At 34.3% G+C, this 22,854-nt stretch overlaps 2 protein-coding genes across 9 annotated transcripts in view; both read right to left on the bottom strand.

Moving 5' to 3' along the window:
• Nucleotides 1-22,854, bottom strand: part of LOC141405569 (G-protein coupled receptor dmsr-1) — a 344,854-nt gene that overhangs the window by 206,753 nt on the left and 115,247 nt on the right. The gene's annotated exons all lie outside the window — the stretch shown is intronic.
• LOC141405573 (uncharacterized) lies at nucleotides 8,379-8,877 on the bottom strand. The gene is made up of 2 exons (XM_073990086.1): nucleotides 8,679-8,877; nucleotides 8,379-8,590 (listed from the first exon to the last, which is right to left on the bottom strand). Exons 1-2 carry the CDS (start codon nucleotides 8,785-8,787, stop codon nucleotides 8,502-8,504), a joined length of 198 nt encoding a protein of 65 aa, XP_073846187.1. The 5' UTR covers nucleotides 8,788-8,877; the 3' UTR covers nucleotides 8,379-8,501.

Genomic DNA, 22,854 nt, shown 5'->3' on the forward strand with positions numbered 1-22,854 from the left:
GATTTCCACAGACGGACAGACGGACGGACATGGCTATATCGATGTAGAATTGCACGCTGATCAAGAATATACATAGTATGTGAGGTCTACAATGATTATTTCGAGCAGTTACAAACGGAATGACAAACTTAATATACCCCCCATCCTATGGTGGAGGGTATAAAAATGGTATTTTAATGACAGAAGACCTTCGAAAAGGTCTTGCACAGACACATGGATCTCATGGCAGCGGGTTCTTTGGCTGTACTGGCTATATCCGAAACCATAGTGTTCCTGCCAGCGGCTGACAACCTAGCATCAAACCTATGCTTCTTCGTAGGTTTTTGTGCTGCTACAACAACAACAGACATAAGGACGTCCACATGTCTTCCATAGACACAACCCGTTGGTATGGATAAATTATTCTCTATTTTAAACACTAATGTAGATAAATTATTCACCAACGTCGCTACTTAATGACCAACGTGGATACATTATTCACCAATGTGGATAAATTATCCACCAATGTGGATAAATTATTCACTAATGTGGATAAGTTATCTACCAATGTGGGTAAATTATTCACTAATGTGGAGGAACTATCCACCAATGTGGATAAATTATTCACTAATGTGGATAAATTATACACCAATGTGGATAAATTATTCACCAATGTCGATAATAATCCACTAATGTAGATAAATTATTCATCAATGTGGTTAGCTAATGACCAATGTGGATAAATTTTTCACCAAAGAGCATACATTCTTCACCAACGTGGATAAATTATTCACCAATGTGGATAAATTATTCACTAATGTGGATAAATTATGCACCAATGTGGATAAATTTTCACCAACGAGGACAAATTCTTCACCAACGTGGATAAATTATTCACCAATGTGGATAAATTATACACCAATGTGGACAAATTATTCACCAATGTCGATAATAATCCACTAATGTAGATAAATTATTCACCAATGTGGTTAGCTAATGACCAATGTGGATAAATTATCCACCAATGTGGATAAATTGTCCACCAATGTGGATAAATTATTCACTAACGTGGATAAATTATGCACCAATGTGGATAAATTATTCACCAATGTCGATAATAATCCACTAATGTAGATACATTATTCACCAATGTGGTTAGCTAATGACCAATGTGGATAAATTTTCACCAACGAGGATAAATACTTCACCAACGTGGATAAATTATTCACCAATGTGGATAAATTATCCACCAATGTGGATAAATTATTCACCAATCTGGATAAATTATCCACCAATGTGGATAAATTATACACCAATGTGGATAAATTATTCACCAATGTCGATAATAACACTATCGACAAATGCAAATGCAAACAACTTCTAGTATGGATTTTTTGAAAGTACATATTTAGACTACAAAAACCCTACTTGGGTTTTGTCCTGTCAGATCCAGTTCGGATTTTATGGCCTCATCTAAACCGGGCTAAATCTACACTTTTTTGCATTTATCAGGCCTTTATCTCAGGAACGAAAAGGAATTTCGCCTTGCTGTCTTTAGCAATATTGTAGCCCTAAACCAGTAGAATTTATCTTTTGAACAAACCACATAAGAAAAACTCCATCTGGGGCATCAAAATCTATAAAATATAGAATATTTTACATAATTGCTGAAATTCTGGTCAGTATCGGCTAAACTATTGGGAGTTGAACCAAATAACCGTTTGCAAAAATCTTCCAAATAAAGTTCTCAACAATTCTTTAGAACATTCTGAAACTCTAAACTGCTTACTTCATGTTGTTTCAGCGGTATTTTGCATCATATCTTTTACAACACGTATTTCAAACACCGTTTACACCAACAGTTTATTCTCGCATTTCGGATTTCACTACATTATTGACATTTTTATTAAATCGTCGTTGAAAAATATACTGAAAACAACGGGATAGAGGCATTTTAGAACAATGACATGTTCTGAAGAGTTGTGTGTTACATTCCAGGGAATATTTTTCCAAAAGAAAATATTCAGAAAAAATTAACGGTTTTGGAAATACGGTGCGAAATGTATAAAAATTGTGGAATTTTTGCATATATTTTGAAATTTGAGGCAATAAATGTAGTTTTTTGAGTTCATTAATTCTCCAAATATTTTATTCTTGTCCTTATCTACAAATTTGCTTCAGAGGTCAGAAGAAGATTCGCATTGGTTTCAGAGATATAGCCCCGAATTTCTTTAAAAACTTAATATTTAACCATATTTAGATAGGGCCATAAAATTCGAGCTGGATCTGACACAACAAAACCCAAATAGGGTGTCTTGTCGTTTGGGTCTGTACTTTCAAAAAATCGACAGTTCGAATTGTTTGCACAAGATCACCTCAAAAATGTTGCACAGTGTAATCCACTAATGTAGATAAATTATTCACCAATGTGGATATATTTTTCACCAATGAGGATAAATTCTTCACGAACGCACGAACGTGGATAAATTATTCACCAATCTGGATAAATTATCCACCAATGTGGATAAATTATCCACCAATGTGGATAAATTATCCACCAATGTGGATAAATTATTCACTAATGTGGATAATAATCCACATTAATGTAGATAAATTATTTACCAATGTGGATACATTTTTCACCAACGAGGATAAATTTTTCACCAACGAAGATAAATTCTTCACCAACGTGGATAAAGTATTCACCAATCTGGATAAATTATCCACCAATTTGGATAAATTATTCACTAATGTGGATGAATTATCCACCAATGTGGATAAATTATTCACTAATGTGGATAAATTATCCACCAATGTGGATAAATTATTCACCAATGTCGATAATAATCCACTAATGTAGATACATTATTCACCAATGTTGTTAGCTAATGACCAATGTGGATAATTTTTTCACCAACGATGAAAAATTCTTCACCAACGTGGATAAAGTATTCACCAATCTGGATGAATTATCCACCAATGTGGATAAATTATTCACTAATGTGGATAAATTATCCACCAATGTGGATAAATTATTCACTAATTTGGATAAATTATCCACAAATGTGGATAAATTATTTACTAATGTGGATAAATTATTCACCAATGCCAATAATTATCCACTAATGTAGATAAATTATTCACCAACGTCGCTATTTAATGACCAACGTGGACACATTATTCACCAATCTGGATAAATTATCCACCAATGTGGATAAATTATCCACCAATGTAGATAAAATATTCACTAATATGGATAAATTATTCACCAATGTGGATAAATTATTCACTAATGTGGATAAATTATTCACCAATGCCAATAATTATCCACTAATGTAGATAAATTATTCACCAACGTCGCTCCTTAATGACCAACGTGGATACATTATTCACCAATGTGGATAAATTATCCACCAATGTGGATAAATTATTCACTAATGTGGATAAATTATCCACCAATGTGGATAAATTATTCACTAATGTGGATGAACTATCCACCAATGTGGATAAATTATTCACTAATGTGGATAAATTATACACCAATGTGGATAAATTATTCACCAATGTCGATAATAATCCACTAATGTAGATAAATTATTCACCAATGTGGTTAGCTAATGACCAATGTGGATAAATTTTTCACCAAAGAGCGTACATTCTTCACCAACGTGGATAAATTATTCACCAATGTGGATAAATTATTCACTAATGTGGACAAATTATGCACCAATGTGGATAAATTTTCACCAACGAGGACAAATTCTTCACCAACGTGGATAAATTATTCAACAATGTGGATAAATTATACACCAATGTGGATAAATTATTCACCAATGTCGATAATAATCCACTAATGTAGATAAATTATTCACCAATGTGGTAAGCTAATGACCAATGTGGATAAATTATCCACCAATGTGGATAAATTATCCACCAATGTGGATAAATTACTCACCAATGTCGATAATAATCCACTAATGTAGATACATTATTCACCAATGTGGTTAGCTAATGACCAATGTGGATAAATTTTCACCAACGAGGATAAATACTTCACCAACGTGGATAAATTATTCACCAATGTGGATACACCAATGTGGATAAATTATTCACCAATCTGGATAAATTATCCACCAATGTGGATAAATTATACACCAATGTGGATAAATTATTCACCAATGTCGATAATAATCCACTAATGTAGATAAATTATTCACCAATGTGGATATATTTTTCACCAATGAGGATAAATTCTTCACGAACGTACGAACGAGGATAAATTATTCACCAATCTGGATAAATTATCCACCAATGTGGATAAATTATCCACCAATGTGGATAAATTATTCACTAATGTGGATAATAATCCACATTAATGTAGATAAATTATTTACCAATGTGGATACATTTTGCACCAACGAGGATAAATTTTTCACCAACGAAGATAAATTCTTCACCAACGTGGATAAAGTATTCACCAATCTGGATAAATTATCCACCAATTTGGATAAATTATTCACTAATGTGGATGAATTATCCACCAATGTGGATAAATTATTCACCAATGTCGATAATAATCCACTAATGTAGATAAATTATTCACCAATGTTGTTAGCTAATGACCAATGTGGATAATTTTTTCACCAACGATGAAAAATTCTTCACCAACGTGGATAAAGTATTCACCAATCTGGATGAATTATCCACCAATGTGGATAAATTATTCACTAATGTGGATAAATTATCCACCAATGTGGATAAATTATTCACTAATTTGGATAAATTATCCACAAATGTGGATAAATTATTTACTAATGTGGATAAATTATTCACCAATGCCAATAATTATCCACTAATGTAGATAAATTATTCACCAACGTCGCTACTTAATGACCAACGTGGACACATTATTCACCAATATGGATAAGTTATACACCAATGTGGATAAATTATTCACTAATGTGGATAAATTATTCACTAATGTGGATAAATTATTCACTAATGTGGATAAATTATCCACCAATGTGGATAAATTATTCACTAATGTGGATGAATTATCCTCCAATGTGGATAAACTATTCCATAATGTGGATGAATTATCCACCAATGTGGATAAATTATTCACTAATGTGGATAAATTATACACCAATGTGTCTAAATTATTCACCAATGTCGATAATAATCCACTAATGTAGATAAATTATTCACCAATGTGGTTAGCTAATGACCAATGTGGATACATTTTTCACCAACGAGGATAAATTATTCACCAACGTGGATAAATCCACTAATGTAGATAAATTATTCACCAATCTGGTTAGCTTATGACCAAGGTGGATAAACTTTTCACCAACGAGGATAAATTCTTTACCAACGTGGATATATTATTCACCAATCTGGATAAATTATTCACTAATGTGGATAAATTATCCACCAATGTGGATAAATTATACACCAATGTGGATAAATAATTCACTAATGTGGATAAATTATCCACCAATGTAGATAAATTATTCACTAATGTGGATAAATTATTCACCAATGTGGATAAATTATTCACTAATGTGGATAAATTATTCACCAATGCCAATAATTATCCACTAATGTAGATAAATTATTCACCAACGTCGCTACTTAATGACCAACGTGGATACATTATTCACCAATGTGGATAAATTATCCACCAATGTGGATAAATTATTCACTAATGTGGATAAATTATCCACCAATGTGGATAAATTATTCACTAATGTGGATGAATTATCCACCAATGTGGATGAATTATACAGCAATGTGGATAATTTATTCACCAATGTCGATAATAATCCACTAATGTAGATACATTTTTTACCAAAGTGGTTAGCTAATGACCAATGTGGATAAATTTTTTACCAACGAGGATAAATTCTTCACCAACGTGGATGAATCCACTAATGTAGATAAATTATTCACCAATGTGGTTAGCTTATGACCAATGTGCATAAATTCTTCACCAACGTGGATAAATTATTCACCAATCTAGATAAATTATCCATCAATGTGGATAAATTATTCACTAATGTGGATAAATTTTCCACCAATGTGGATAAATTATTCGCTAATGTGGATAAATTATACACCAATGTGGATAAATTATTTACCAATGTCGATAATAATTTACTAATGTAGATACATTATTCACCAATGTGGTTAGCTAATGACCAATGTGGATAAATTTTTCACCTTCGAGGATAAATTCTTCACCAACGTGGATCAATTATCCAACAATGTGGATAAATTATCCACCAATGTGGATAAATTATTCACTAATGTGGATAAATTATCACCAATGTTGATAAATTATCCACCAATGTGGATCAATTATTCACCAATGTCATAATAATCCACTAATGTAGATACATTATTCACCAATGTGGTTAGCTAATTACCAATGTGGATACATTTTTCACCAACGAGAATAAATTCTTCACCAAGGTGGATAAATTATTCACCAATAAAGATAAATTATTCAACAATGTGGATTATTTCCCACCAACCTGGATAAATTATTGCCCAGCAGGGATAATTATCACTCAAAGTTCATAAATTATCCACCAAAGTGGATAAGTTATTCACCAATGAGGATTATGACCGTCCAAAGTGGATAACATATTCATCAATGCCAATAATTATCCACTAATGAAGATAAGTTATTCACCAACGTCGCTACTTAATGACCCAAGTGGATAAATTTTCCACCAATGTGGATAAATTATTCGCTAATGTGGATAAATTATACACCAATGTGGATAAATTATTCACCAATGTCGATAATAATTTACTAATGTAGATACATTATTCACCAATGTGGTTAGCTAATTACCAATGTGGATACATTTTTCTCCAACGAGGATAAATTCTTCACCAAGGTGGATAAATTATTCACCAATAAAGATAAATTATTCAACAATGTGGCACCAACCTGGATAAATTATTGCCCAGCAGGGATAATTATCACTCAAAGTTCATAAATTATCCACCAAAGTGGATAAGTTATTCACCAATGAGGATTATGACCGACCAAAGTGGATAAATTATTCATCAATGCCAATAATTATCCACTAATGTAGATCAATTATTCATCAACGTCGCTACTTAAAGACCCAAGTGGATAAATTTTTCACCAATCTGGATAAATTATTACCCAATGGGGATAATTATCAACCATAGTGAATAGATTTTCCACCAATGTAGGTATATTTTTCACTAATAAACCCCATTAGTTTTCGCCGAAGTGGATAAATTATTCACCAATGTGGATTATGACCGACCAAAGTGGATAAATTATTCATCAATGTCAATAATTATCAACTAATGTTGAAAAATTATTCAGCCACATTGGTTATTTAATGACCAAAATTATTCACAAATGTGCATAAAAAATTATAGTCCAATAATTATCACCTTTATTACTTACATAGTTGGCCTTTTACAGAACATTTATCCTATAGCCTGAGAAAATATTTCCATTCCTCTCTATTTATTGCTTTATTTCTCCACTTTAGAATACCGCGGTTTTAGAATTAGGACACGCCGTTCGGACTCGCCGATAAACTGTAGATCCCATATCATTGAACTTAATATAAATCGGGGTACACTCATTAATATGAGAGAAGTCTCCCTTGTCCCTTCTGGGATGTTTGCGGAACAATAATGTTGCTTTTTGGAGATATCGATTACTAGTCCAACGCAAAACCTTAGTTTTTAACGTTCTAATGGTTGAATGCACGGTACATGTTAGTTCACAACCTTTAATGGGTGTTATAGGCAGCTGCCCAGTTGACACCATAAGAAGGTCAGTGTTCACTTAAGATGAAAGAGGGACCAAGATAAGTACTGGGCTTTGTCATGTTAATTTCGGTCAGGGTCGATGCTAGGTATCTTTTATCCCCGTAAAATAACAATAAGAATTCAATTCTAATTACGAATTGTCTAGCGAAAAGTTTGTGATTTTTAGGTTTTATCTGTCTGACATTAATTTTATACGCACGAATATTTTTGTAGTCAAAAGACATTTTTAATTAAAACATACATATTATAAATTCAAATGCCCGCAATCACAGAACCCATCCAACCACTGAATTGAAGCTAATTAAGCGGTAAATTTGGTAGGAAAAAAATCTACAAATCATTTCAACAGGTGCTGACTAATTGAATGTCATTTAAAAGAACTGCTTGCAAAAAAACAAACAAATCTCTTAAAAAAAATTTATGGCCTTTGCAGGCTCCAGCTCTACCCAATCTATCTGCAAATCAATTTCTTCTACATTGAATAATTGCAGCAATTAAAGAAGTAATTGAATTTAAATTAAGATGTCGGTCACTCTACCATGGTTAAAAAGCAATAAAGTTTTTGTCACCTTGATTTGGGTTTAACTTTTAGTCACATTTTTATTTTCAATTTCATTTTGTTTTTTCGTTCTTTCCATTTTAACAAATCCATCATCACAACAACATTGGGCGGCTAATGATGTAGAAGAGATTTAAATGTGTAAATTGTAGGAGTCAATAACATCGGCACGTTCTTCAGGATGAACAATGGAGGGTCCATGGAATCTGGCTTCATATTGACCTAGAAAATAAATTGCAGAGATAAACAAATTATAATCCTTCTTCCTTACTAAGTTTTTCTGTTTCTTCTTCATTTGTCTTGAACTTACCAATTAATCTTTGAATAATGCCATGGGCATTATCGGGTTGTGGTGGGGAAGTGCCAAAGACGGTAGCAAGAATGACCAAGAACAAGGAGGCAAAAAGTACGAATTTCATTTTGTTTGAATTGGTTTTTGTTTTGTTTTGTCTAAACGATAAAGGCTGTTTGCCAATGAAAGTTGTCGAAGCGAATAATGCTCGGCTATCAACTTTCTTTGACTTTTATAGCAAATAGTTGAGAGAACTTGGCAAACAAGTTGCCATCAACAAATGTTGATTATTGATTAGCGCTTTGATGATGGCTACTTTAATCCCCGCCGTTGTCAGCAGCACCTGCCGCCTTTCACATTAAAAACAAAAAAAAAAAAACGATTTTGCAAATTCTTTTGATCTGCTTAAAAATATGCGGCGGAGTGGGTTGAAATTCTTTAAGACATCTGGACAAAATAGAAAAACAAACGCTTGGAATTGTTGTTGCAGGGAATTCCCAAAATATAAATTTAGATATTTAATATTTAATTTCGTTTGATAGCTGTTGGATAATATCAACGGCACTAATGATACAACAACAACAAAAAAGAGTTTGACAACTTATTGTTCTAATTTACGGAGAAACAACAAGCTGTAAAACATCCTTTGTTATTTGACGTGATTAGTTTTTGAGAAAAGAAAAAATATTTAACAAGGACGTTGCTAATTATCGATCTCGGCAAGACATAAAGCAGGTGAGGAAAGATGAGATGGTCAGGCGCGGACCAAAGCGGCGGTGTACATCAAAGAATATGACAGTAAACTAGAGACGGGCTAAATGCTCGAAGTCTTTGGAAACCCAAATTAGAGCATTGACCTGATGAGATGGAGAAGAACGGTTATACCCTCCTTGTTGTGGGACTCTTCTTTGACAAGCCAAGGTGTATAAGGTATCCAATGCCATATATTTCAGGAATCGTTGAGGATGAGGATATCAAAGAAGATTACCACGAGGTTAATAACCCATGCGACACACAAGAGGAAACGCAAATAATCAGGCCCATGATATGGTCATCCACAAACATCTCCATCGTAGTGAAACGCAGACCTTGTAGCCCTCAAGAAGAAAAACAACAAACTTATTATACCTACCTAATGGATTAATCCAGGCACCTTGACCTGCAAAGAATAAGACCTCTGTAAAACATAAATACTAGGGCGGCTTTAAAAAATCGATGTCGGACATTTTTACGCGGCATTTACACGAAGTGAGCTATTTTATTGTAGTGAAATTCCAACATTAGTGGACTACAACTTTTAGGAACATGGAAAAAAGTTCCGTTTTCACAGAATGATGCCCAAGAGTGTCCTCTTTCAGCCCATATATACTTTTGTACCAGTTCCGTCCGTTCAACACTTTTTTTAAATTTTTTGTAATTACATGGGTAAAAATGTTTGTGTTTTTCCACACCGTTTCCCATAATGGCCATTTTTTTTAAATATATGAGTTTTTACAAGAGTTATATGAAACCCCAAGAAGCATTTTTTCAATTCTGAAAAAAAATTTAAATTTTTCAAAAAAAAAAGATTTTTTTTTAATTTTTTCGTAGGATTCTCGACCAAGGAGATTTTGGGATATAAATACAGTTGGAACTAGCAATGACGAGTTAGTTGTGTTTTAGGCGTTGAACTGAACAGATCGGTTAAAGAATAGCTGCGTGCTAACTAGAGACCAGCTGTGTGCCTAGTAATTAAAGTCGGTTCCGAATAAGTGTAATAAAGTAAATAAAGCATTGTAGAAACGTACTCTAAAAATATAAAAAACATCAAATTTTTAACTTTGACCTTGAATTCCCTCGCAACCGCTTGACCGAATTTGGTGGTTTTGATGTGTCAAAGTTACAGATTTTTGACCAGGAAAAACGATTCTGAATGACTGTGCGCCGCACAACGATTCTGATTCTGTGCGGCGCACAGTCATTCAGAATCGGTTTTTCCTGATCAAAAATCTATAACTTTGACACATCAAAACAACCAAATTCGGTCAAGCGGATGCGGAGGAATTTAAGGTGGCTATTTGTGTATATTTTGCCATTCCATTTGACGTTTGCATCTCGTATAAACTTTTCCAGAATAAATCGGAACGCAACTGGAAAAACCAAGTGAGGTACTATTGAAGTCATTCGAAGAAATTTGTCCCCTTCGAAAGACAAAATCTGCCTGGATGACAGGAAAATTCGCAACAAGGAAAAAGAAATCAGAGTCTTTACTATACAGCACGATGTTAAAAGCGGAAGTATTATGGGAAACATACCGAATTAAACTATAAGAATACAGCATACGATGGACTGCCCTTCCAAACCTATTCAACCAGCTCCAGTAGTTGGTGGCTATAAACCATTGAAACACCTGCATTCACGACCTGGAGATAAAGATTCCTAACATTATGCTGAAATACAAACAACAAACGTTAATTCGAGGAAGATCAGTGGAAATGTAATTTGCCGATAAAATTTATATTTCGATTCAAGCTCAATTATAAAAATTATATATTGGCCATTTAATATACTAAAAAGCACAAATACTTTAGAAAACACAAAACACTGATTAATTTATTCACTTTACCATAGGCACTCAACGATTGTCTTAAAAAACTGCCAAAATTGGCAAACTACCAAAAACAGAACAAATATTCTCTGCCTTTCTCGCACCGTTTCTTCTTTTTCTCTTCGCTTACTAGGTTGACTGTGACTAGCAGAAAAATGCATGCTTGTGGAAGAATAAATCGCAGCAACAAAGAACGAAACACAAGCGTTTGGCCGCATACCACACACACTACCAAAGCAAACAACAAACTTTTTCGCCCTCCCGTCGTCGCTTCTACATCTCCTTTTGCACCATACACACGGTCCTTCATTATTATCCCAGCTAAAATTTTTTTCCGATTTCCTAATCTCTAAATAAACTTCCGATTCCGATGCTGAATTCGTACCGAATTCGGTACGATAGTTGTATGGATGTGGTTACCGTCTAAGGAAATTCTAAAAAAAATATTGAAATTTCGAGACGACTTCGAAAAAAAAATAGATTTTCTGAAAGAAATCGGTCTGAATCGGAAAAAAATCTTTAAAATTTAGATTTGTTAAAGAAATCTATCTTAATTCGGAAAAAATTCAAAGAAAACTTGAGATTTTCTGAAAAATTCTGAAAGAAATCGTTCCGAAATCGGAAAAAAATTTCTGGAAAATTTAGATTTTTTGGGAAAGAAAAATTCGAAGAAATCATTAGATTTTGTGAAAAAAATCTATTAACTAGCATGTGCCCTCTACTTCGTTAGCGGAAGTGACACAATTATAAAAAAATCTCAACATTAAAACTATTTTTTTTAATAGAAATTATTTTTGTTATTTCTGACCGATTTCTAATACGCTAATTTTGTCTTCAACAGCAACTCATATGTTCAACAAACCAAACATTATTGAAAGAATTTTTCTATTAATTTGAAATTGAAAATCAAAATTTTTACAAATTCATCGTTTGTAATATTTTTTGTCTAACTGGATTTTAACGAAAGAAAATCTTTTGTGCGACACCTGTTATGTGAAAACAAAATTATTAAAGAGACGTAAATCAGGATCGGTTGGTATTTATATTTACTTGAAGTTTATACCATTATCACCAACTGCGACATCTGTTGCTATGGAAAATAACAACCTTCATATATCACCAAACTCAAATATATAATAGATAATATTATTATTATTATTGGAATTATTATTATATTATTATAATTATTATTATTATCATCATCATTATTGTTATTATTCCCTCAGCCTTTAGGCTAAGGAGGGTATATACACTTTGATACGACGAAAATGTGCCTCATCGAAATAATGGTTTTAGACCCCAAGTATGTTTGGACGAAATGTGTTTCAGACAATTTGGAGTCGATCTAGCAATGTCCGTGCGTCTGTCTGTCTGTCCTGCTGGCTGGAGCGCACGATAACTCTCGAACGGATGAAACGATTCGGTTCAAATTTTGGCTTTCGTAATATTTTGCCCAAACTTAGTTTAAGTTCGAAGATGAGCTACATCGGTCCACTCCTTCCGGTACCTCCCCCACAAAAGTTCGAAAATGTTCGGAAAGTTTGTGCGCACGATTACTCTTGAAGGGAATGACCGATTTGGTCCATACTTTGTATAGCGTAAACTTTCTACCAGAGTAGTACGAGGTTTCAATATGGTCTCAATAGGTCTACGCCGTCGGGTACCTGCCACACAAAATTTCGGAGAAGTTCAGTTTAGGACCATCTCCCGAATCGCTTTGATTTTTGTTTTAACAATTTGTATTCACTGCCCTCTATACGACGGTACAAGTTTCATCAAGGGCAAGTCCGTACTTCCTGAGAAAATAGCACGAAAGTTGCAAAAAACCCCTATGACACCGTGTGAGGTGGTTGGAGCGCAAGATAACTCTTGAACGGATCTGCCGATTCGGTCCAAAATATGGCCTTAGTAATATTTTGTCCAAACATAGTTTAAGTTTGAAGATAAGCCATATCGGACCATTCCTTCAGGTACCTCCCACACAAATGTTCAGAAATGTTCGGCAAATTTGTTCATACGGTAACTCTTGAAGAGAGTGTCCGAACTGGCCCATACATTACACATCCTAATATATCTACTCGATATAGATCAGGTTCAAAAATGGACTGTATTTGTCCACTCCATGCGGTACCTCCCACATAAAATTTCGGATAAATTCACTTCAAAACCTGCTATCGAATCACTCTGATTTTTATTTATTATTGTCTTTTTAGGACGAAGGCCATTATTTATGAAGTTTTTAAATAATTAATTGGATTAATCGAGCTAACATGGCCTAAGGAGTTTTGTATTGAAAAATGAATTCTAGCGAAATACCACACACTCAACCATTACGCTGATTTTTGTTGAAGCAACTTGCATTCGGTGCCTAAATTACGATGGTAAACGTTTTTTTCAGGGGCAAGTCCATACTTCTTGAGCAAACATCCCGAAGGGTGTAAAAACCCCCTATGGCACCATATGTTGTGGCTTGAGATCCACTTAATGGTCAATGTAAATCCATTCCTTTTAGTTTCTTCTCAGCAAAAATTTTGATCCCTAAAAAAATTGTTTCAAAATATACAGACTGAGGGTATATCTCTGTCGGCAAAGCCGACTGATACTTTTTTACTTGTTAACCTGAAAATCGTCCTTTAACCCCAAACAGTGGTAAAACTGGAAGCAATTTTTAAGAGAGAGAGAACAAAAATCTTCTACCACAAGCTACCAGACAAAGACAATTTAATTTTTATGTTTCTTTTGGACTTTACTTTTCTGATAAAACTGGGGCCTAATTACGACATTCGATTTGATCGAGTTTTTGCTCGTGCATGAAAAAAATATAACTATTAAACCTTTTTCGCACCACCAATCGTACATTTACTAAGGTAGATGCATTAGCAATTTGTTACAACAATGTCACAAAGTTTTACAAAAATAAATCATTTCGTACATTTTTCTAGCACCACTTCATTCCGAAATTATTACCTAAAGTATTATTCAACAATTTCAGGAAATATCTACATTTTTTTTTATTTATAAGTTTGTTTTTAAATGGTTTTATTTAGCTCACCCCGTTTGTTTTATTATTTATTCTTGGGTCAAATTTAGTAATTCAAATTTCACCCTCTTCCTGTCAACCGATTAATCTGAAATTTTGTATACACTTTGGATTTTGGTGACAATACAATTGTGTTTATTCATTATCATTATAAATTCAAGATGGCCGCCGCTACAAAATGACGGATGATTAATGTTTTATTAATCTTATAAATATGGGTATCAAATGAAAGGGCTCAACAAGCAGAATACAATATACCATAAAAAAATTAAATCCGAAATGGCGGCTGCTACAAAAAGGCAGATAACGTAGGTTTTATCAATCCCATCAATATGGGTATCAAATGAAAGGGCTCAACAAGCAAAATACAATATACTTTAAAAATTGAAATCCAAGATGACGGCCACTACAAAATGGCGGATAACGTAGGTTTTATCAATCCCATCAAAATGGGTATCAAATGAAAGTGCTCAACCTGTAGAATACAATGTACTATATAAAATTAAAATCCAAGATGGCGGCCTCTACAAAATGGCGGATAACTTAGGTTTTATCAATCCCATCAACATGAGTATCAAATGAAAGGTCTCAACAAGTAGAATACAATTTACTATGCAAAATTGAAATCTATGATGGCCGCCGCTACCAAATGGCTGATAACAATTTTTTTTTATCAATCCCACCAATATGGGCATCAAATAAAAGGGCTTGACAAGAAGAATACAGTGCACTATACAGTACATCTTATACACCCGAAAGCCATACAGTTTCCAGCTAAGTACAATTACAGGACGGCTGAAAGAAGAATGTTGCCTTTAATACTATCATGGGCCTCTACAATACATAAAATGCAGGGCAGCACTGTGGATCACGCAGTCGTATACTTAGGTGCGAAACTGTTTGAAGAAGGTGAAGCCTACGTGGCTCTTAGTAGAGTAAGATCTTTGCAGGGACTACGTATAGAGGAGTTGGACTGCAATAAACTAACGGGCAAGAAACCTTGCAATAATGAAGCACTAAACGAATTAAACAGAATGCGAAATAAAAACTAAAAACTAGAAAATAAAAATAGGTAAAAAAATTTAAGTTAAACGGTTTTATGTTAAACATACATTGCAATGTTTAAGATAAATGTACTAAAAACCAAAAAATAATAAAATAGATACAGTCGTGGGAATTATAAACATATGCATAGACTAGACTAAAATAAAACCGTGGGGCACGTCAATTGTCTACAAATTATCGACTTAATGTGCGATAGAAGAATCGTTTAATTCGTCGTTGAGCAGTTGGCCCGCAGACGGTGAGGAAATTACTTACTATTTTCTTGCTCATGGAAATTCCAATAGTTATACACTCCATGTAATCGACAAAGTACTACTCAAAGTACACCACTATGAAACCCTAAAACTCGCTTATAATCGAGCTTGCTAGCTTGTTTGCACATTCTATTCCTACTTATCACACGTCCATCGCTGTCGGTTGAACAACTGCCTTATTATAGTGTAACATTACAAAACGAACATTTTGATCAACGATTGTAGACAATTGACGCGCCCCACGGTTTTATTTTAGTCTAGTCTATGCATATGTTTATAATTCCCACGACTGTATCTATTTTATTATTTTTTGGTTTTTAGTACATTTATCTTAAACATTGCAATGTATGTTTAACATAAAACCGTTTAACTTAAAATTTTTTTACCTATTTTTTTAGCTTTTGTTTAAAAAATAAACACATTTTTACCATCTACTTTTTAAGTGTTCGAATTTTTCATTCACGAGCAAATACTCGATCGAATCGAATGTCGTAATTAGTAAAGAAACAAAGTTATATTTTTCTGCGTGTATATACTCTGTTTAGTCTAAAGGTTGAGGGTCTTAAAAATATCTAGAACATTTTTTAAATTCTAATTTATATGACATATAAATATAGAATATATTTTTTAATATTTAATATTTTTTGCAAAACACACGCGACATTATTTTGATATTCATAGCCCAAGTTTTTGTTTTTAGATTTGTTTAAGATGTTTTTGCAAACAAACATATGTATTTTATTTCTCTATTAAACCAAATATAAACAAGTAAGCAGCGGAACGGCCTATGAGAATTATTTGAAGCAGAGACTTTTGCCCTCAGAACAAAGAAAATATTAAACTGTAAAAAAATTATTCACGTGGAAATGGAAAAAGTTAGCGCCTTTTGCGTTATCTCCCACAGTTGACAGTCTACTCTTACCTATTCAAGGTATAGATGAGAAATTATAATTTTATTAGCCGGTTTCTTTTTTATTTCGGAATACCCCTCATAGAATTGAAAGTATTCGCTTCTGGGGCCCCCACTCCACAAAAATATTTATTGCAAGGTTTAGATAGAGATGCACCCAGACAGACGGAGAGATACCCTCAGGTTCTCGATCATGTCGACCCATCCTCTCTTAATATGTTCCAGCGAACTTGCAAGAATCTAGCATTTCCAAATCTTTTAACATTTTTATAAAGTAAAAATTGTCAAAATTGCATAACTAGTAGACTCTTGCAGGTTCTGGAACAGAGCCTAATCCTACCATAATATTATTGAATTGAATATATTTTAGTTGACATTTTTTCCAACCAATGCTCCGACCAGAAACAACATCATATGTATCTTTTGGTATTCATAGTCCAAGTCATTTAGCTTAATTTTAGGTGATTATTTTGTGGGACCATTGTATTTAAAAACATATTTTATTTGTCCATAAAACAAAATATAAACAAAAATCCAGTTTGGTTTCTGAACTATTTACTGTTTGTTAACAATGATTGCCAGTTATAAATGAATAATTTAAAGCTGGCGCTATGAAAAATTAGAACTTTATTTCAGAACAAAAAGAATTCATATTCATGGATTTTTATGAAGCGTAGCACACAACACTCTCTTAAACTTAAATTTTGTTCTGTTTTAATTCAAAATCCCGGTAATTTGCATATTGATTTTAATAAAAAGCATTTGTGGCCAACAATGTTGCCAGCATAGTGAGTCGACATCTGTGTTGTTGTTATTGTGTGTATTTGTTGTTATCTCAGTAGTTTTGTAGCCTCGGTGAGTATTGGTGACGCTTATGCTAATATAAATGGGGTATTTAGGTATTAAGGTGTCACTGTCGGTGTTTTTTGTATTGAAATTGTATCTTTCTTTATTTAGTCAAAGTGGGAGTGGGAGAGATTTGTTAATTAACACCATTTGACAGAAATACTTGTTTTGCCTTCGTTAAGTAGCAAACTGTTGCATTCCATTATAAATACCATAAATAATTTCAATAATGATCGGTATTTGGTTTATCCCAAACCATTTAAAAACAAAACAAAAAAAAAAAACAAGTAAAAAAGTATCAGTCGGCTTTGCCGACAGAGATATACCCTCAGCCTGTGTATATTGAAACAATTTTTTACCAAAAAACGTATGTATTTAGGCGGTTTTTAAATTTTGGGCGTTAGAACCGACAAAAATTTTGATTAGGATTAAAGATCAAAAGTTTTGCGGAGGAGATACTAAAAAGAATGGATCTCCAGCCACTACATATGGTACCATAGGGGGTTTTTACACCCTTCGGGCTGTTTGCTCAAGAAGTATGGACTTGCCTCTGAAAAAACATTTACCATCGTAATTGAGGCAGCGAATGCAAGTTGGTTCAACAAAAATCAAAGTGATTCCATATCAGGTCTTAAAGTGAACTTATCCGAAATTTTGTGTGGAAGGTACCGGATGGAGTTGACAAATATAGTCCACATTTGAACCTGATCTATATCTGGTAGATATATTAGGATGTGTAAAGTATGGACCAATTCGGCCACTCCCTTCACGAGTCACCGTACGAACAATTTTTCTGAACATTTTTGAACTTTTGTGGGAGAGGTACCTGAAGGAGTGGACCGATATGGCTTATCTTCGAACTTAAACTATGTTTGGACAAAATAATACTAATGCCAAATTTTGGATCGAATCGGCAGATTCGTTCGAGAGTTATCTTGCGCTCCAACCACCTCACACGGTGTCATAGGGGTTTGTTGCAACTTTCAGGCAATTTTCTCAGGAAGTATGGACTTGCCCCTGATGAAACTTCTACCGTTGTATGGGGGGCAGTGAATACAAGTTGCTAAAACAAAAATCAAAGCGATTCGAGAGATGACCCTAAACTGAACTTTTCCAAAATTTCGTGTGGGAGGTATCCGAAGGAGTGGACCGATTGAGTCCATATTGAAACCTCATCTAAGTCTGGTACACATTTCACGATGGGCAAAGTATGGACCAAATCGTTTAGTCCCTTCGAGAGTTATCGTGTGCATAAATTTTGCGAAAATATTTGAACTTTTGTGGGGGAGGTACCCAAGAGAGTGGGCCGATATAGCCCATGTTTGAACTTAAACTAAGCTTGGACATACTATTACGAAAGCCAAATTTTAGACCAAATCGGTTAATCCGTTCGAGAGTTATCGTAATTGTCTGAAATGGATTTCGTCCAAACATGGGGTCTAAAACCATTATTTCGATGAGGCACATTTTGCCCGTATGAAAGTGTATATGAGGAAAAGTCAAAATTTTTTAGTTTCCATGAAGCCAAGGTTTGCACTATTATAATACGCGAACCATTGTAGTTTGCCAGTAATTATGACTATTGCTGGATTAATTTAGATGTTTTTGTACAAAGCTCAAAAATTTAGCAAAAAAATTTAATTTACGTGGTAGTTACGACCGCGTAAAGGAAAAACCTAGGTAAAAACACGTTGAATCTAAAAAGGTTTTTTACATTGCTCTTCGATTTCTGATTAAACCATTCAAATGACGGACATCTGTCCAAAGTAAAAGTTTGAGAATACAAAATGAAGATTACACTTCTAATGTATCACTTTCCAAAATTTCCACTGCATCCACCTTTTATGGATGCTGACATTTTGAAGCCGGATTTCAGGTGTTTTTTGTATTTTTTATGTAACTGGGACGCGCATTCGGATATTTCGAAAAACCAATTATAAGACTAAAGAACTCGCGATTTCGCATAATCTGATATGTATATTAAGTATGTAGCCCACACAGCAGCAGAGTAATCTACTGCCAAAGGCCAAAATTTAGTGCGATATTTTTTCTAAAAAACCTATTTTTTGGGTACAGTATTTACAATATCGTTTTGAGTGTGCTGGTACCCCGCGATATTTTAGTTTTTCGACGATCCGGATCATATGAATCACAGATCGTAAAAATCCATCTACTAGAACGGCGGAAATGGCTACTGCAAAAATTGAAAAATTTGCAAAAAATGTTTTTCAAAATATCGCTGACTAATTCGCGTTTTATGTGGATCGTTTCCATTTCAATGAAGAAAGTGAATCATCACTCGCGTTTGTGCGAAAACAGCGGTTTGAAAAATTTAGTGGCATGGGAGCTGTATCCGATTTATCCAAAAAATACTGTGTGATGCTACATCCACGGTTCTTGATGGATTTTATTGAAATATGTTTAGATCGATGTATTTTTTTACGGTTGATAGTGAAATCGGATGCGCATAAAAAGTGTATGCACTTTGTGCAAAATATAAGCGTAATACAGTTTATTGCACACTAAACTGCAGACGATGCTACATCTTAGCGGCAAAAGTAAATCCTGGCAAATGTGTACAAATTAAAAGAGAAGAATTCGCTGTATTGGTAAACCGCATGCGCATCAAGTGATTTTGAGGATTTCGCGATTTACACGCATTTCAAAATGAACATTACCCGATACAATTTTATTTCAAGATTATACGCCATTTAAAGGAACCCAACATTTATTTGAAAGATATCCATATCTTCTGCTAGATGTTAGCGTGTTTTCGAGAAGTGATTAGATTAAAAAATGTGATTTATTGCGTGGAATTTAACTAAAATAGAAGAAAAACTCCGACCTATTTTTCTTACATTTTGTTCAACTAACTCACAAAATAAATTTTAATAAATATTTTCTCTTACAAAAATTTTATAAATTTCCTCAATATATTTTTTGTTTTTTGCTATAATATGCAAACCGCTAAACGGATTTGTATAGTTTTGGTTTCATTTGAATCTTCGCGATGTTTAGATTACGTACATATTTTTTATATATTTTTCAGATGCATAAACAGCTTGAATTTTATTAGAACAAGTTGTAAACTACCAATTGTTTTGAATGCTTTCCTAATTTCCGCGAAAATTTACAACTTTTTCACTAAAGTTATGGGACCTCAGTAACCATATAGTATGTAGGGAGCCCCTAATTAAGAGAGTTTCTCAATATAATGATTACAGTCTTTTAAAGATTTTTTTCTTTTTATCAGAATTGAAACCGCCATAACTTTTGCGCGCAACAACCAAAATTAGTATCTCGAACAGATTTAAGAATGGGATTTTTTTCCCAATGTATGTACCAAAACTCATTCATGTAGCTTAAAAAAAAATTTTTAATTTTTTTTTATGGAAAACTAAAAAATTTTGTCCTTTCTTCATATGCCCTCGTTAGTATAAATGCTGAGGGTATAGAAAGATAGAGGTCAAACAGTGTCGTAGATATCATCCCGCCCTGAGACATTTCCTGTTTCACTCTACGGGTTTTGAACATCTTATTTCTGAGTTCAACAAACGACTGTCCACACATATAGTTGTTTATCCAACGTTTCAAACTATGACATGGAATGCTGTCTGGTTCAATCCTCCACTAATATGTGTGGATATGGCTTGTAATGCTGTTGCTGTGCATTTTCCGGAATGCATAGTGATGTTTGACAACTGGGAAACAGCTTCTGATCATGGGAAGGAGTAGTACCTTAAAATCTTTGCTATTTGCGACTAGACGGAGATCGGTCTGCACGATTCGGCCCTGGCATCCTTGACTGGTTTTAGTATCGGGACCACCCTTTTCTGATACAAAATGGGTCGATAACGATAGATTGAGGACACTTGTTAAATACAGAACCCTGGATTCATCCAGATGCTTAAGCATTGCCATTGAGATCCTGTGTAGACCCAATGCTTTGGATGATTTCGCGTTTCGGATGGCGTCTGCAACATTGTCCATCGTAAATTGTGTTAGTACCTCCTCGGTTGGGAGGTATCTTCCTGTACGGTGTAGCATACCTCTTTGAATCTGTCAATGTCACGTCGTTAAAGCTAACAGCCGATCTATCATCCTATTGCCCTACTTTCCCGGATTCGAGGCTTATTTAACCATTGCCCACTATCTACTTAATCCTGTGCCAATGTTGCCGCTTATGTTCACCTACTAGCCTGTTGACTTCAAAAGTAAGTTCTCTAACTCTTGGGTCTTCAGAGTTCGTTCGAAGAACCTCATCATGCTCATTTGCTAGTCCTGTAGCCTCTGTTGGGAAATTTGGCCTGATTTCGGGTAATCGACCAACAGGTATATAGCGAGCGCCTACAACAATGACGATGTCCCGGAAAATTCTCTTAGCTACCCGAAGATCTGAGAAAAGTGCCAGATTTTTAACGTTTTTCCATAAGAAAAGTACTGCGTTCAGAGGTAATGAATCAACGGAGTCGACGATAATGGTGTAATCTGATCGAAAGAAAGTGAGGGCTTGCCAGAACACGTCGTTTATTAGATCGGATACCACCAGGGTGATGTTTGGCAATTTAAGTCAATCTTCTCTAATCCGTGTCGGAGCGTCTTCGTTCACAATACTAAATGTAGAGCTATCAATTTGGTCGTTGCCTCGGACAGAACGCCACAGCTTATGAAGAGGATTGAAGTCCCCTAGCAACTGACGGTTATTGCCTTCCAAATGTGGACCAATATCAGACAGGCCATAAATATTCATCGGCGGTATGTACACATTAACATACTCTACCTTGGCAGTACCACACGTTACTGCTACCGCCATACAATCCATATATGGACTACAAGAGTCAAGCTCAAGCAATATAGGTCTGTACTGAACCGACTAGAACTGGCAAACTATCTGTAGTCCGAATATCGTTTTGATTGCTGTCGTAAAAGAAAGGGTACGTCGGTCACGAAAAAAAGTTATTCTGGTTATCTCTCACGAATTATTTAAAGCAAAATGGCTTCTGAATCGGATATATATAAAGCTTTGCGACCGTGATCAAAATGATAGTCTGAATATCGGTAGTTTGCCAGCTGTAGAACAGACTGGTCACGGTGCTCTTGAACCAATTTTAAATGGAAGGTGCTTACACCTGGAAAGTTTTTGCGGATTCTGTATAAAGAAGTCAAGTCCTCCTCTTTCGCTTCTTTACGACCCTTCCGCAAAACGTTGAAACCCTTCAACCGCCTTCATTATTTGCACAAATTTGTAGCCCAGTGTTATTTACATAACTTGCATACATATGTATGTATGTTAGCATTTTCTTATTGTTATCGTTACTTTGACGTGTGCCCGCTCGCGATTCTTATTTCTTTGTTTTTTTGCCGCACACAAAGAGATTTATGTAAATTTCAAATACAGATTTTGCTATTTTTATAACTTTGCCGACGATGGATGTCGTTCATCAATTATCAGCAATCGATGGATATATTGTTGATGTTATTATGAATAAATT

Source organism: Musca autumnalis, unplaced genomic scaffold, assembly GCF_047663935.1.
Source record: "Musca autumnalis isolate F117 unplaced genomic scaffold, ASM4766393v1 scaffold_5, whole genome shotgun sequence".
NCBI classification, from domain to species: domain Eukaryota; kingdom Metazoa; phylum Arthropoda; class Insecta; order Diptera; family Muscidae; genus Musca; species Musca autumnalis.